The 18119-nt window shown below is 35.9% G+C and overlaps 1 protein-coding gene across 35 annotated transcripts in view; it reads left to right on the top strand.

Moving 5' to 3' along the window:
* RIMS1 (regulating synaptic membrane exocytosis 1) overlaps positions 1–18119 on the top strand; it is a 467002-nt gene that overhangs the window by 347311 nt on the left and 101572 nt on the right. For 23 of the 35 annotated variants that reach the window (XM_082404982.1, XM_082405020.1, XM_082405017.1 and 20 more), the window contains one exon: positions 5069–5181. In XM_082404982.1, coding sequence (XP_082261108.1) covers positions 5069–5181 — 113 coding nt within the window. Of the gene's footprint in view, positions 1–3826; positions 4010–5068; positions 5182–9136; positions 9167–18119 lie in introns of all 35 variants that reach the window. The other 12 variants (XM_082404981.1, XM_082404992.1, XM_082405014.1 and 9 more) reach the window with 2 other exon arrangements.

Genomic DNA, 18119 nt, shown 5'->3' on the forward strand with positions numbered 1-18119 from the left:
TTACTTTGCTGTAGGTTTGATATAGAAAACTCAAACCTTTTAGGTATGCGGATTTGTTTGATTATAATTAAAGCTCGTTGTTGATTGTTATTAGAGTGTAAATCACATGCCTGGCTTTTGAGTGAATTGCTGAATAGCTAGTTACAAAAGAAGAATTGGCCTAGGTTTACATTAGCTCTCATTTCTTTAGAAGATACCTTGAGTTGACGTGTAGCTACAGGTGAATTGAGACCACAGTATGAATGCTCGGATGTTGATTCTTGGCCTTCGGGAGTTGACTTCTTCCCCAGAGGAGCCCCAGCACACAGACACACTTTGGCCTCTGGCAGAATTTGCTGTGATGATCATACTTTTTGAAGGTCCTTTGCTTGGCCTCAAAAAATTTGACCTTTTGAGAAACAGACTTGTAAGAAAATATTTTGAAAGATATGGTAACCAGTTCTAGATAGAAGAAAGGCAGGACCTACTTCTGACTTCCGTGCCTCACCATTGAAATAGAGCTTCAGACCCTCTGAAGCAGCTCCTTAGTAAATAAAAGTGTAACTTTTCACCCTCATGTGAGTTGAGCTTTGTGGACTGCTAGAACCACTGCACGTCCTGTTCTGGGGTCTCTTCTTCTTGTGGAACTTGCTCTCTGCATCGTACCTGTGGGATGTGGGGTAACAACTGGTATTTAGAATTGCTTGAGTATGCATTTTATGTTGTGCTGGCACTCCGGAAAAAAGTCCGTGTAAGCCTGAAATGGCCATGATGGGAGGAACCATGGCGACCTTAAATACCACATGCATGTCTATCCTTTAACAAGTAATTAAAAAAAAAACAACAGAACTCAAAGCCACAGTAGAAGCAATTCACTGCAAGTCTGCTTGCAGCAACAGAAATGTCTAACATCCTAAGGTTTTGGTGGGAAATGTGTTTTACTTAAGTTCAAGTCACAACACCTAAGACTTTAGGTGAAGAGAGAAGGCGTAGGTTGAACTCAGTGGTAAATATTTAGCAATGGGTTTGGAGATGGTGAACTGGAGTCAGTCAGGTTGGAATTCATACTTTGCTCTAGAACCCTCATTATTTTTGTTTCAAAAATATATTATGTATAGACACATAAAGCAGAGTAGCTATTCAATTAAATACCATTTTCCATATATTTTGTTCCTATAAACTCTCAAAAAACGATTCTATTAAATCTTGTCAAGCAATTTGATACCTGCACATATATTTATATTTTGTTTTACAAGATTAGCAATACATCCAGGGATGTGAAATTACCATGTTTCATCTCATGATATAGAAACCAATCCTGTCTCAAAGGCAGAAAAGGGGGCAGTGTTAGAGCTTCATAGACCTGCGTGGGTCCCGCCTTTATCATGTTAGCTCTTTGTCTGTTTGCAGGTCACTCTGTGACCCCGTTTTTCCATCTATAAAATAGGAACAATAGCACTTCTTAGAGCTGTTGTGAGAATGCAAAACAAAAAATGGACACGTGTGTATGTATGTGGTATGCATGCATACACACACACATCTATACACGCACATACACACTAGTGGCTGGCGTGTGTAGACGGCGACATGTGGATGCCCAGTGAGAATAGCTGTTACCGTCATTCTCCTTCTCTCTCACTCACTCCCCGTTCCACTCCCTAACGTGCTGGTTTTTGATCTCTTTCCCTCCGACACCCTTACATCCTTAGCACATGCCATTTCATCGAAAAGCCTGGATTCTCTCACATTTCACTCCTGGACCTCAACATTTCTCCTTTCCTCTTGTCTGAAACGAATTCTACTTGCTTCCACCTTCTCTTTCTCCAAAACCTTGCTCGTCTCTCTCCAGCCTCTGCATTTTCACTCTCCTCCGTTTCCCCTCCTGTGATCCAGCCCTGCTTGCCACCCTCCTCGGTTTTCCTCAGACAGAGTGGTTTCTTTGCCTCCCCTTGGGTCCACGCTTTCATATTGGTCATCGTTTGGCTGGTGGCAGAAACTGTTTTGTTATTGAGGGACTTTTAGTTCGTGTCAAAGGAGAAACAGCCGTGGGGCGAAATGATTAACCCCCAACAGGACACACTGTTCTCGGGCCCTGCAAGCTCATGGCTTGGGAAGATCTGTGTAACATTCATCTAGAAAGCCACTTATTTGCCCTTGAAATTGCTTTTTATATTTGTGCCATTTAGTTTGGGGTCACATAAGGCCCCCCTAAAGTATTCACATTGCAAGTTGCAATTAAGAAGTCCTTTTAGTGCTTATGAATTGCGTTAAGAAATGAAGCAAGATTTTAGTGAAATTGCAAGATCCATGAATTTTCTCAGGACTAGGGTAAAAACGGTACTATCCAACTTTCAAAGCAAGTATTTTCGAGTGCATTTTGTACAAGGAGTGCTGAAGTTTAGTCTCATGATAATGGCTTTTAAAGAGTAAAAGATAGAAACTCATTATTTATCGTTGGAAAGGACTTGATCACACCTTGGTCCTTCCCATATAAATTAATTCTGTAGAGCTGAGTTCATGTGAGAAGGCAATCCGGAAGGAATGAACGGTTTTCATATGTTGTCAGTCCTTTCTTCTATTTATTGTGAAATCGAAGTGACCGTCCAGGTTTCGGGATCTGCCTTAGGGGCTGATAAAGCATTAATCCAGAGTTCAAGAAGATAAAATGCACACATTAAAGACCTAAGCTGTACCTTTTTATGCTCTCAAATATGATATTTTCCCATTTTATTGTTTGGAAATAGAGGAGATATCCTGAATCGGAATAATTATACCTGTGAAAATCATTCTACTTGAGAAAAATTGTCAATCTGTATACAAGTTGAATAAATCACTCCATAATTAATGTACTTCCTGTGATCGATATGGATTCTTGACTCACACACTTTACATTACTTAATCGAATTTTATAGCATTGTTTTCAAAAGGATGAAGTGTTATTTCTTGGCTTCTGTTGCTGTGAAAAGTAATACAGATTAGGTATTTTAAATGTGCATTTTATTTAAAATACATACTGAAAATGATGAAAAAAGCAAAAACGTGTCTGCTTTAAACAAGCATATATATATATACATACATATATATAGTCACATGTAAAAATCAGTTTTTAATTCTCGGTCCTTAATTCGGAAATTGGCTTCATAATAATTTTGAACACTATATTAAGATAACTGTCAATGTATGGACAAATATCTTTTCAGCTACTTTTATACATCAGAGGACATATTTTTATCCATATATCAGCCATCTGCATTTAGTCAGTTCAAAAATGAAGCATTCCCCGTCTTACTTCATCATTTTAATTTGTTGTTCTACTTAAATCAACCTTAGAAGACAGCTTCCCTTTGCTACCTATTTGGTATGGACTTCCCTGTTGCAGAGATAAATTATGAACATTGTAAAAGTACACACAGAGCTCACCAGTGCATTGCTTCTTCTGGAAGGCAAGTGCTTGAAGCGTCCCTGAGTTCACTGTCCCGATTGTGTTCACTCATTCAAATCCAGATCTCTCTACTGAGCCCTTGTTCTCTGTGCTGCTGTGTTCTAAGCACCAGAGATACAGCTCGGTAAGAAACAAGAGACAGAAGTCTTTGCCCCTGTGGGACCTGAGAGGCTTGTTACACTGGAGGAGTCCAGACAGGCACGCTCAGAACCACCAGGCGTGCACGTGCGCGATAACGCATCAGTTTGATGTGAGGTCCATTTCAGTAACTGTGTGATGGGTTTGCTCCGGGGTTTTAAAATCACTGTCTTGTACGAGTAACCAGGTTTTCCTTGGACAGATGTGCTGGTATCAAAGTGGATGTGACCTGCTGACTGAAGATCTTTTCTGACCCTAATGTTTTAGGGTTCTCCCACCATGTCTTTCTAGAAGGGGATACGCAGCCCCGAGAGCGACTGATCAGCTAGTCCTTAGGGGAAAACATCCCGCTCGCTCCCGCTCGAGTGAGCACCCTAGTGTCAGAACACTGTGTTCTATGCACCACGTTGCCCCTGGAGGGTCGGCGCCGCCTTCTCCGCTCCTGACAAGGTCGCTGTTCCGTGTCTGCCTCTGGGTCTCGGTGTGGTGTTGTACCTTCCTGACCTCTTGACACTGTCACTCATTACGACACCATAGTTCTTAATCCTTTCTTTGTGACACTTAACCTCTTCCACACCCTCCCTTACCTGCATCTACCTTCACTGTACTGGTGGTATTCTCTTCTTTCCTTCCTGCCAACTAGCCATCATCGAAAATTAAATCTGCCTGTGTGATGTCCTTCCATCTGTTTGTGGCATATTCATATATATATATATTTTTTTTTAATTATGTGAAATTCTGTATAAGAAATTACCCGGAATTAAGTGTGTACTTGCTTTAAAAAGTGTAAGAGGACTTAGAAAAAAAATTGAAAACTTTCATCTTTGTTCTGTAAAAGCTGAGTGTTTTAAAGTTCTTCAGTTAAAAAAAAAAGTTTGAATGCCAGCAGATGGAGGTCAGCTTACTTCTGTACAATAGTGATGTATCTTCCCGCTTCTTAAATTTGTATTTGTAATTTTGATCTTTTCACCAAGATAGTTCATAGCACGTGCCCAAGGTTATTTTTATAAATATCTTTTCAGATCTCTCCTATTTAAACATAAAGTGCGAGGGAATGGTAATTTATAAAAGTCTGCAGCCAGAACTATTCTTATCACTTATATGGATTTAATCGTAGCAATATAGGCAACAGCCTTTCTTAAATAATTTACCCATGTGGTTAAGATTCATAGGCTGTGAGTAGATAGACTAGATCCAGCACTACCAAACATGGATAACTTAACAGAAAGTCACAGCTTCACAGAGAGTTAATGAAAAGAAGTACGTTCCATTCTGCCCAGTTCAGGAATTCATTCTGCAGAACTCCACGTGGCAGACATTTCCCTGTCTCCTGTAGCCCCTTTTGGTAATATTCCTTTTACACACATCGTAAAAAGTACTTGATTTTGCTTCCAAAGGCCCAGTTAGGGGTTTTACGTCTGTTTTAAGAGGAACGGTAGGAAGGAAGAGATCCCTGTCAGGCCCTCTGGGATTTCATCGTTTCGTTTGCCCTGCTTTTTCTCCCCGCAGAGTGCACCGGCAGGCCAGCCCGACGCAGTCCCCGCCCGCAGACACAGCCTTCGGCAGCCCTCGGGGCAGGCAGCTCCCACAGGCGCCAGTGAGGAGCGGAAGTGCAGAACAAGGTATCCATAGAGAGAGCACTGACAAAATCTCGGATTTCAGAGCCACTTCCCTTTATACGCCTTCTATTGAAAGAATAGTATTTTCATGATGCGTGGTGTGATGAATCCTAAGAAGTCAAGTGTCTTACGAGTTTTATTCCCAGCACCAAGTTATAACAGTGCGTGGCCTATATGCTGTTTTTGCTGAGTGAGTGAATGCATGCATTTTACATCTAAAATTAAAAGAACAGATTGAGCCCTAGAGATACCTTTTCCAAAGGCGCAAAGGAAGAAAATAAAACTTCAAAGACCTCAGTACAATGTGGTATTTTATGTGTCAAAGGAAGACGTTTTTAACCTTGTGTTAAAAATAGTTTTAAATGAGGCGGTCGTATTGAAGGCTTTGCTAGTGTTTTTTTTTTTTTTATTTTAATTTACCTGCAATACCTTGTATTTTTTATAGAAGTTTGATGGTGAAAAACTGACTTAGAACACACATTTTAGTGTTTTTTAACGGTTAACATCACTTAAATTTCCCTTATTTTAAGCATGTACACATTGTGTTTTATCTTCCTAGAAAGAGAGATGTTGCGGGGTGGGCAGGTTCTAGTGGAAATTAAATTCACTAAGCTACCTGGCCTAAGAGGATTTAAATACCAGGTTAAAAGAGTCACTGTTTTCTTCATGTGACCCAAGGTGCTATCCCATTTCTCAGTAAGTGAAATGATTTGTTATCAGTAAATGTTATCACATAATTTATTACCAGAGATTTGTTAAGCAGTTTACTGAAATACTGTTTAATTTGGGGTTGTAATATGAACGCAGTGGACTTCTATTTAAAACATGTATTGAAACTCTTCATCCCTATGAAACAACTGAAAGGTTAACATTTTGCATATTTTTCTCAACAGTGTTGGTTGTTTCTGATGTAAAACTTGTATATTTCCTTCTGTACTGAGGGTGCTGGGTATGTGTTTTACTCACTCAAAGAGCTTTACTGAATGTATCACGGAAGTGTTAGTGGTGGAAGAAGATAAATACATTGTTTCAAAAACTGATCAGGCAGAGTCTGTACACAGAGTACTTGGTTATAGAAAAATTAGTGTAGATTTCAGAAGTATCAGCATATTGACACAAAAATGCTGCTACAATAAATTCTGGATTTCTATTATTTTTTTAAATCATATATCCTGTTGATATATCATACTTTAGTATTCAGGGTCATTATAAGGGTATTCATTTAATCAGGAAAATATGAGGCTATGTGAAACTCTGACTTTCTTTTCTGAAACAACAATTAATTCTTTGGAATTCTCAGTTCATGTGTTTAACAAACTTTCTCTTATCTGGGAACATTTTGAGAAGATAATTCATAATTAATGCTATTAAGACTGTAATTAGCAGTAGCCTAGATGAAATTGTTTTAAAATTTATTTTTTAAAATGTGGTGTTTATTTAAATTATCCATTCATGAACTCCTGTTGCACAACTAAAAGAACTACAGGTTCTAGTGTTCAGCTGCAAACTCAGTGTTACTGGCCATAGTGTGCTAAAGACTGATATCCAAAAAGTCATTTGTTTCTAAAGTTCTTTGCATTTCCTCCAGTTGCTAAAACACTTCCGGTTCAAAAGTATATAACGGTACTGCGTATAACGCTCATATAGTGAGATTATAGTTTTATTATTCTGTAGGAATAAGAATTGCTTCTACAAAGTCAGATGGATTGTATGCTGGACTTTGGTTTTTATAAAAGCTCATGTTCTGTTGTTGATATCAGTCAACATTACTGTTTATGATATTCGTATTCACAGTTGTCTTTCAGAGAAATCACCAATTTGTAAAGATTGAATTGAGGTGGGAAGAAAGGAGTGACTGAGGATGAAATTGGTGGAGTTATTTTGATAGTTAATATCACAAATACATTCCTAAACACTTGCTACTTGAGGTTCCTGAAGTTGATCATCTTAGGAGTCATATAGATACAACCTTTAAAAAATATGACAACAAACATTTATTATTGTAACTATGTATTCTTCTATAATTAAAATGAATCTGGTTTACTGTATGATATTACTATGTGCTTTGGGATGTTTGGTAAATGATGATACTGTCCTCCTTCGTCTTATTATGGATCTATTTCAAGCTGAACAGTTTACCTGACATCTCTGTGTGTCCTAGAATATGTTTTTAAAAGTAAACTTCTAATTTGATTCATGGATTAGACAGAATTTAGCTGTCTAAATCCATTTGAGATGGATTTCATTGATGTTCTTAGGGCTGTGGAATCATGTCATGTTTTTCTTTCCATATTATATGTTAAAATTTACTTCTATCTGCCATGAAGACTGATGCAGAATGCAGTTTATTTGCAATCAATGAAAGTTCTACCGCACTTGACTACTTTCCAGTTTTCTTTTATGTACATTTGTGGGGGTTTTTTTATTTTTAACAAAGGGCAATTTTCTTTTTTTAAAAAAGATAACTGAGTTGATAAGCAGTTGGTTAGGAGCAAATATTTCAAATGGCTTAGATTCCTGAATAGTGATACAACTTCCTGATGAACTTATAAAATAATTTTATTCATACACAGTTTCTGGTTACAATTATCTACATTATTTTGTTTAGGATCCGTAGATTGTTTGGATGCTTCTTGTTGTTGTTGTTTTTTTTTCTTGTAATACAATTTTACTACTCTCTCCTTGTACGATAAAACAATATATATTATTTTAAAAGCTAACATATAATTTGAAAAGATACATTTACTTAATTTTTGAAAAAGTATTTTAAAGTTTCTTTTAAAAATTAGTAATGCTAGCCTATTTGCTATATGGAATCTGTTTATGTTGAAGTATAGTTAGGGAAAAAGAAGAGGTGTGATTACAATGGAGATTTTGAGATAAAGTCGCTAAAAAGTAGCCTTAAAATTTAGGTAACTCAAATGGTATGTGAGAATTGAGAGCCAAGACTTGCAGGAAATTCCTCTGGCTGTGTTCCAATGTTGTATTACAATGTAGCCCTCAGGTCGAGTGCGACTGAAAGCAACATAATTGGTTGCATAAAAATGTATGGTTTTCTGAAGCCAACCAAGTGATTTTTGTGTGTGTGTGCAACCTAGTTGTCTTTTTTAAGAAGACATATTTAAAGATCATTCATAAACTATAAACTAACACTTGATGTGCCAGTTATGTTTTATGTGTTCTGTTATTAATTCTGCTACCTAGAACTAATGGCACTCCCCTTCAAAATATCTAGATAGGCCATTATTTCTCAGTAAATGGTGCACCAACAAGGAGACAGAGAAAGGCTTAAGAAATGTCTGAGAAATACGGTCTGCCAAGAACAGTTTCACTTTGAGATATTTTAATATAATTACAGTAATTTGAGAAGGAAGAAAGGATTACTTAAATTAAAATATATTTTTTTCCAGGTGGAAAATGTTCCAGAATATTTTCCACAGTGAAAAGAAAATGCCAACTATCTAGCAAAAAATGGAATTTATTTTTTATTTATTATATGTTTTTTCAAATTATCTGAAATGCTATCATTTTTGAAATGAAAATGTTAGTTATGAATGTTAAATATGCTTTTAAGTACATTTACAATAAAAAGTCACAATGGATTAGGGTTAAAATGTCTTAGTAAAGTGAGTGCTGTAATACTTTGCAATTCTTCAAAGGCAAGAAAAAAATAACACAAAATATACTTTTCAAATGCCAAATATACAATATTAATTTCCCAATGTTTCTGTTTTTATTTAAAATCTTTAAATTGTTGCATTCATTCTTTCTTTGATTGATTTTAGTACCATATTTGAGATTTCCTCATGGTTTCTCATTGCAATTTACCATGTCACATTATATGTTATGTATTTTTATTATTCATGCCATTGTGTTGATTCACATTTCCACGTCTAACTATAAATTTGCTGATTTCTTTCTTTTGTTTCCATCATTATGTGCATTTAATTCATTGAAGAACAAGAAAAATATAACTCATCCACAAAAGGTAAATATTAATGTAACTTTTTTAACAATTTAATATTGTTCCTTTTCTCTCATAGTATATGAGTTATATAACTGTATTTATTGAAATAATGAGCCAAACTATTTAACAGATAGCTTTTTCCGTGCAGTGATTCGGTAGGGCATTTGGTATTAACCGTTTTTTATTGTGAGCAGCTCACATCAAAGAGGAGAAGATTAAAATTAAGAGTATTTTTGCTTCAAAATGTATTTATCCACACTGACAACTAGAAAACGATTCTCTTTGGAAAACAATAGCATATTTATAATATGTTTTTGTTTATTTGCATTCCCCTGCTCTCATAGATAAAGGGTTTAAGCCTTACCTTCTGTGGTGCAAAGGAAAATCCCTGGGTTTTCCTTCTAAATAGCAGTAACCTTATGGCATATTTGGCCCGCTGCAGTCATACGTCTGGGAAGTAGCTGCCAGGACGCTACCCCTCTTGGCCTCAGGAGGGTTAGAACACCCATCAGTTCTTTCTTCCTGAGGGACACAGGAGGGAAACCGTTCAGCCTGCTATGTCGGCACCTTGCTGACCTGCCTTGTGGTCCTTTGGATCACATTTGATGTTTGGTCTTTTGGACTTGAGTCCCACGTAGACGCAGACCTCCTCCTACTGTCTTGGGCCACCCTATTTGGTGTTACTGTTGGCTTGATAATTAAATATTTGAATATGAGTTTTCAGCTTAATGAAATAATATTAACAATATTAAAAAGTTATATAATGCTGCATAATTTAATAAAAGTATTTACTCAATATTTATAGATTCGTGATTGAATTAATTTGTTGTCCATAGTAACCCTCAAAGTTAGTCCTGAGAGGACCATCATCCTTATTTTATGAAAGATAAAACTCAGATTGAGAGAGATTAAGAGACTGAACGCATTCACACTGGTGATGTGACCTAGACTGCAAGCCCAGGTCTCTTACTTTGGACCTCCTTCCTCTATACTTTAGTGCATCCTCTTTTAATAGGCACAAATCCCAAACATATACCCCTAACTCCGAGTAGATTGAGGTATGTGTTACATCTCTTAGTGTCATAGATTGAAAATGGGAGATAATATTCAATTACTTATATCAGTTTGAATTTATAAAAATATATTTATATTCTGGCACATAATACATATTCTGGAACATAACACATATTCTGGCAAAGTGTCTGACATACTAGGCAATAAATAGATATTAATAAAAATAAAACGTTATTCAGTGAGATCAAGATGCTTTGGTCCCTAGGTTTTACATAGATTTCTGGCTATCTTGCATTTTTAATTCAGGTATCAGAAACACAAATTTAGGTTCAGTAGTACAAAAATGGCCAATACATTGGTACTTATATTCAGAAGAATTTATTTAGATTTGCAAGATAAACTTTAGTTTGCTAAAAGTATTAAATTTTATGTTGGAGATGGGTCATGACCTCATTCATTTAGCCAAAAGGAAGAAAAATGTAATAATTCTTCATCTGGAGAGCTCTTCCTTCTATACTATTACTAGCCAAAAGCTATAATTTGCTAATCAAAACAAAACAAAATTCATGGGTTGTAGAACCTCAGGTGTATGAAGTGTGCCCCTTTACAGCCTTACTACACAACACATCAGGTCGTTGCGTTTTACAAGGTCACTGTGTCCTGGCTGAGATATGTCATCACTGTACCAAGTCTTGGACACAGGGAGTGGATAAGCTTCACGGGATGTACCCCAGGGCTGAAAACCACCAAAGAGGCGCATCCCCAAATGCCGCCGGGAAGGCGGAGAGCAGCCCAGGATGCTGTACCCCCCCCCCCTGGGATTTAAGGGAGCACAGCTTAGCATGAAAAGCTTGGGAAGCCAGGAAAAGACAGAAGCAAATTCAAGAGATTTCTTTAGAGTCAAATTTTAGACTCACCTGCCCCATAGGAAAGATAACGTATTGTTTTGCATAGAAACCCTGCTGCTGTGAGCTGATCTTTTCTGGGGTCGCTCATATTGGAGAACTGAGTTATCTTGAGTGCTCCCTGGGTGATGGGGTCTGGCCCAGCCATGCTGAGCTAACGACACAGGCCACCGACCCCTAGGGAGAGTTGGTTTTTGATGAATTGAAGACGAACTTGTAAGACGTTCCCAGTTCGTTGAGGATTAAGAGGTTTCACAAGATGCAAGATTTTCAGTGTTAAAACCAGGACAGCTCTGGGCGAACTGGGAAGTTTGGTTGCCCTAACTGTTGGGAACCACTATATAATTGTACAGCATATGTTGCAAAGCACTTCCAGAGAGGTATAAGATACCAGGAACATTTTTAATGGCAGATAGAATGTATAGGGCACTCCCTCTATGTCAGTGACTTGACTTGAGCGTGTCATGTATTCATCTCATAGTTGTACAACCTGAGACATAACTATTCGTATCCTCATTTGCCAACTGAGGAAGCTGAAGCTTAGAGAGATGCAAAACCTGGCCCTGTGTCAGTCTTCGTTTGGGAAGTGGTAGGGCAGGGAACTGGGCTCGAGCCTCGCTCCAGAGACCTCGTTCTGAACCACTCTGACAGGCAGCCTCTCCCGCATTCGGCATTGACCGAGCACCCACTGTGCGTCGATACCACGTAATTACGGTAATACCCTGGGCACAGCCCTGAGGACGGCGTGATGACTCCTTTTATAGAAAGAGGGCACAGGGGTTACGAGGTTGCCCACAGTAGCAGAGCTGCTATAGGACAGAGCTGGGCAGTGACCCCACGGCCCATGTTCTGTCCACTGCCTCATGTCACTGTCACATCTTCCACTCACAGCACCGGGAGGCCCACTTAGGGGCCCTACCTCCCCCGGTGACCTGATTTTGGGCCGCGCATCTAAATCTTCCAATCCCTGGCTTGCTCTTCAGATGAAGCGTGCACCTTGAGAACAGGAAGCCAGCGTATTTGGACAAAGATAACACAAATTTTGGGCTGAAAAGTTAACGGAGGAAATAGAAATGTTCCTAGCAGGTTATTTACCTTTTACCTCCCCCTTTCATGTTGGAAACTAGTAGACCCTATCTTTTTAAGATTCAAAGACTGTTTTATAGGCATATTTTAAATCATTCATTCTAAAAGTAAGCCAATTTTTCCCTCTCTGCTACATTTCTTGGACAGTTTTAAAGAGCCCATGAATGTAGTTTGGGGGCATCGAAATAATTATATAAGAAGATCAAAACAGAACCAGAAATTAAATGACTTCAAGGTGAGAAAACATGTTATTATCATAATAAATTTCTAATTTATATGCCTTTAAGATAGTATTTCTTAAGTGCATTAACTCTTTGCCTTTTGGAAGCAATTTGGAATCATAACAAAACACATTATACTGCCTTTTCTACAAATATGAATTCCCTTTATCATAAAAAATGTGTAATTTACACCCACAGAGAATGAAAGGCAGAGTTCAAGTGACTAAATGATTTAAACAGGAATAAAGAGCAAATAGCATCTGTTGTGTTTTGTTTTCCTGTTTCACTAATAAAATATATAATAATTATTGCAACGAGGCCATTTAAGAATTATCTCTAGTCAACTGAATTTTTAAGTTTCTATAAAAAAAAAATGCTCAAATAAATTACCTATATCTTCTTTTTGAAATGTTGACAAGAGCAGTTTGAATGTTAAGTCATGCAAAATGTAATTTTTATGGAACTATTAGCATGAACCTTAATTAGGTGTAATTCATATTAAAAAGTAAAAAACATTTTAATAATTTTCTGTTACATTATTTATTGTTTAAGTAGTTGCACACTTAGTAGTATACTATGGTTATGAAACACATTATAGGAAAATATTATGTAAATTGACTTTTGCCAAAATAAGTAAACTAGTTTGTATATTCTTTACAGGCCGCATTATTTTAACTGTCATTAAGTAGAAAAGGATTTCAACTTTATTCACATTTTTCTTAGATGCATGTTGAGTAGGTGCATATTACCCAGGTGATTCATTTGTTGTTACTGTGTATTAAGATTTCAAGTTCCTTAACCTTCTGGGGCTTTGCTTTTCCTGGACACTTATTATGAATATTCATGAATGTTTGTTCATAAATATTTAGAGCTCCATTAGTAAAAGTGTCTAATTGGTCCATTGCTCTTTTTGTCACAAACCCATAACTGTGGTTGTCATTCTAGCCTTCCCTTTAAACTTTAGGGACGTAGTAAAGCGACCCATGTAAAACAGTTCCAAATTCTTGGTTTGGACCCTTTTTTTCCATTCTGCTGATTCAAATGTGAATATTTATAATAGTAGTAAAGACTTTTACAACTTCAAAGTATTTAGCACTTAAATCAACCAATGGTCAAATTGTCAGATATGCCCTCTTGAGGGAAAACGTCGTTTCCCCTTCCTCCCTGGGGTCTGTGGGTCGTGCACTGCTGAGAAAAGGCTGACGTCTAGCCATGAATAGACTCTTTGATTTTTCTCCTCCAAAGCTGTACATTTCCCCTAAATATCGTATATTTTTTTTTTGCAAACTTTAAAATTTGTAAACACTTTTTACAGAAAAGAAGAGAAGAGACATTGAATTTAGTAGTTATGCCACCTTGAGCCTTTCAAGATAGAGTCTGTTGCCATCAGTATAATTGGAATAATGAAAAATGATGGATAAACGTATTAGAGATACAGGGGGTAAACAACGCGACCCCTTGGGGAGCGAGTCTGTTGTTCCCTGAGAAACCTTCATTCCATGGGCAACTCTGCGTTCTGAGTGTGTCCTAAGCAGTGCCTCGTAAGAAGGACAGTGCTCCCTTCCAAGACAGAAATACATTTAAAAACTGTTTACTACATCTGTCCTCTGTTTCTGCTTTGTAGATAAGTTCATTTGTTCATTTGTACCCTTTTTTTAGATTCCACATATAAGCGTTATCATGTGACATTTGACTTTCTCAGTCTGACTACTCAGTATGACAATCTCTAGGTCCATCCATGTTGCTGCATGTGGCATTATTTCGGGGAGGGATAAATTAGGAGAGTGGGATTGACATATACACACTACTATACGTAAGATAACTAACAAAGACCTACTGTATAGCACAGGGAACTCTACTCAATACTCTGGAATGGCCTATGTAGGAAAAGAATCTAAAAAAAAAGTGGATATACATACATGTATAACTGATTCACTTTGCTGTACACTTGAAACTAACACAACATTGTAAATGCTCCAGTAAAAATTCTAAAAAATGAATCAAAACAAACATAAAAGCAAGAGGTATGAGACTGAAAAAAATCATGTGCCTAAAACCAGCCATCAGTTAAGTTAAACCAAAAGCAAGAGGTATGAGACTGAAAAACATCATGTGCCTAAAACCAGAGAGATGTTACAATGTAGATGTAAACAGAAAAATTTTTAAGCCAATTTTTAATGCCTCTGTTCTGTTTAGAAACACCATGAGCAAAAGTTTTGTTTTAAAAAAAGACCTTTTGTTCAAAGACATGATATAGGAAAATAATAAATAGAACAAAACATAAAACTCTTTAAAAATAAAAATTTTTAAAAATGAAAAGCTGTTTAACTCTGTGTAACACAAAAGGGCAAGGTAAAATGACAGATTTTCATCTGACTTCCTTATCTGTCCAGTATCTGATTAATATTTTCAGTGTTACTCTGGGACTTGGCAACTTTGACACTGAAAGTGAGATCTGGGTCTGGAAATTCTGAGCTTTGTTTTAGGTAGTTGAGTGAAAATCAGCTAATACAAGAGACAACCTTGGGGTTTGGGCTGCAGCGAGATTTGAGTGAAGATACAGACAAATTACCTATTTCCCCTATGTCAATATTCCATTTCAATTATCTATACTAAAACACAGGCTGTTTTCTTTAAAAATCCTTAAAGGCAATGTGGTTTTTCACTAAATGTGTTACTTACTTGTTGTGTTTTATGTTTCTCATACTGGATAGATGTTATATTTTATTTTATTGTTTATGTAACTGTAGCATAATCCTTAACATTCAAGAGAATCATACAGGGGTGCAAGGGAAACAGTTTTGCATATTTCTACCCTTGCAAATTGAAATGCATTTTATTCTAGGAAAATGACCCATTTCTGGCATTTCTGTATAGTCAAAATATTTTAAACATTTAATCTTTATTTATACATACTGTATACATCAGGGGAAAGGAGGTGGTGTGTAAGTATTCTATCAAAGTTGCTTATTATATTCAAATGACTCCAAAGATAAGGATGAACATGAAAGGACTACATTATCTTTTAAATGGAAAAAAAAAATGATAGAAAATAACAAAATATAACCAGTAAATTTTTCCCCTTGACTTCCATGGTTTTGGTAAATTGGCAAATAAAAAAAAAAGGAAAAATGCTGGAAATTAGTTAATTGAGCAAGAGAGTAAGTCATTGTAGTTTTCCATTTTTTGAAAATGTGAAAAAAATATCAATACCCTATTGAAATAATACAGAGTCATAGACTACAACAGCGGGAAGTTACTCTAAGTTACTTTCTCTTCCCTTTACAAATGAAAACTCCATAATGGACAGATTTCAGGACTGATCAAGGCCACAGTGACGGATACTGATGCCGCTAAGGTTGTCATCTCTGCCGAATCTTTCCCAGTCCTGAGTTCCGACCATTTCACTCCATTGGTCCAGATGTATGGACAATGTTCACACATCTTAACAATTTGTATTCCTCTAAAGTCTAGAAAGCTGTGTGTAGAGACTAGCATTGCAGTCTTGAATTTTCAAATATAAAACCATCTTTCTTTCTCTTCAGGCTATGTATAGCTTATAATGATTACAGATTCAGTCAGCTAAATTTTTTCATCTTTTATTACTTTATAATTTTCACGTTTCCTATTATATTGTTTCTTGTATTTGAGTGCCCACTAGTACTGATTTTTGACAATAAAATGCTTTGGAGAAGGGGTTTTGTCACTGCTGTCAGTAACTGAGACATTGCAAGTGCTTCCTGCATCTGTTTAATTCTACCTGACAGCTTTCAGGTGTGTGGTCATTTATCATCGCTCTTTCTGAGACACGCACTGGACCAAGGTCGGGGCTTGACTGTCGCCAAACTCGCATTGTATCAGTAACAGCAAGGAAGCAGAGGCGTTAAGTTTTCTATCATACAGTGTGATAGCACTTTGTAGTTAACTAGACGAGCTTCGTTATCCTGTGCAAATGTTACCATGTTTCACCTTTGACACATGAACTAGCTAACCTTGTTAGAAAATAAAATACTTATAATCTTTTTACTTCAATATATTTAATAATATAGAAATTTTCATTATTCCTATTCTCTTTTACACTGTTTCACCTGGAATACTTGAAAATACAGGCTTAACAATATATTACATGGATTATCTTTTTTGCCTATAAACACAAGCATTTGAAATTTCAAATTCATGTTAATTTCTAGATGCATAAGGAGAAATGTGAAAGATTTAAGGACTTTGAAGAGCAGAGCATATATATTTATATATGTATTTATATATTGTAAATAATTGTAAATTTGTGAATATTTAAACCACATTTATGAAAATTTAATGTTTAACTTATAATTATCAAATTACACAGAACCATAATATTCACAGTATTTTAAAGCAAGTCATGAATGTCTGCTAAGTCAAAGTAGTTTCCCAGAAAATCACATATTTCTTTGGAAAAGGTGGTACTATAGAAATTTTTCAGTGGTGGGTTAGGGAAGATTTATTAATGATTCTTAAGCTTTCTTTTTTAAAGTCACAGGCCTCTTTAGTAATCTTATGAAAGGGATAGATCTAGAAAAATGCACATAGACACAAACACAATATTTGCAAATGACTTCAGCTTCTTCAGTTTCACCAAAGATCATCTATAATACTAGAATTCATAGCAAAACATGGGGCATGAAAAGAGAAGTAATTATTTTAATCTGTCTTTATTTTTAATAATACCTAAGACTTTCCATTAGAAAACTCTAATAAATTACTTTTTAAATTGTATTTACTTTTCTTACCTTGCATGCTGCAATCAGTTATTCTCGTTGAGTTTAGAAGACAAGAAATTATTTCTTAAGTATTGTTTTAACTTAACCTCTAAAAAAAGTTCTAGTTTTATACTTTCTTAATTGTAATGTTGAGCTGATATTTGATATGTGTACATTCATTGGATAAAAATACCAGAGTTTAAAAATAACAGTGGATATAGAGTAAAGTTGATCTAAAGAAAACAGATTAAATTCAATAAATATCTTTTAGGTAAATTAATATTTCCTTTTTAAAAAGCACAATTTATTCAACATCAAACACATCAGTCAGCTTGTAGAAGCATAGTGAAAACTTCCAGCTTTTAAAAAAAAACTTCTGTATAAAATTACAATGTTAATTACACCCTAGGGGCTAGGAGAAGTGAATTATGTTACTATCACTCTATGGGCAATTATAACTGAAATAACTGTACTATATGTAAGCTATATTTTCATTAAAAGACTAAGTGAAATTACATGATAATTATATTTGTCATAGAAAATGAGAGGGGTTATTTCACTCTCTAGTACGTAGCAGTGTTTGAAATTAAAAAAAAAAAAAACCAGAAGTCCCCGAATTTAAAATTCTTTTAAAAAGGAATAGTAACTGGCACTTTAGTGATTTTGTTGGTTTCCAATGCTAGCAGTATTCAGAATGCTCCTAAAATGTGAGTTTAATGCTAGGATTTGTGGAAGAATTAGAAAATATTTTATTTCATGTTTTAATTTTGCTATTGGTATTAAAATTGTTAATATAAAAATTTTAAATGATCAGTAATCATTCTTTTCAAATTAAGATATTTGAGCTCTCTGGGCTGTGGTTAATTTTACTTTTAGTGAGATACTTAACAGATAATCATATTCCAAGGATTCAATTAATTTCTAATCATTACCAAATATCTATTATTCTCTCTATAAATCATGTACATTAATAATCATGTCTTCTGGTTCAAACTTGTGATAAATATTC

This window comes from Balaenoptera borealis (genome assembly GCF_965194805.1).
Source record: "Balaenoptera borealis genome assembly, chromosome: 9".
In the NCBI taxonomy this organism is placed as follows: domain Eukaryota; kingdom Metazoa; phylum Chordata; class Mammalia; order Artiodactyla; family Balaenopteridae; genus Balaenoptera; species Balaenoptera borealis.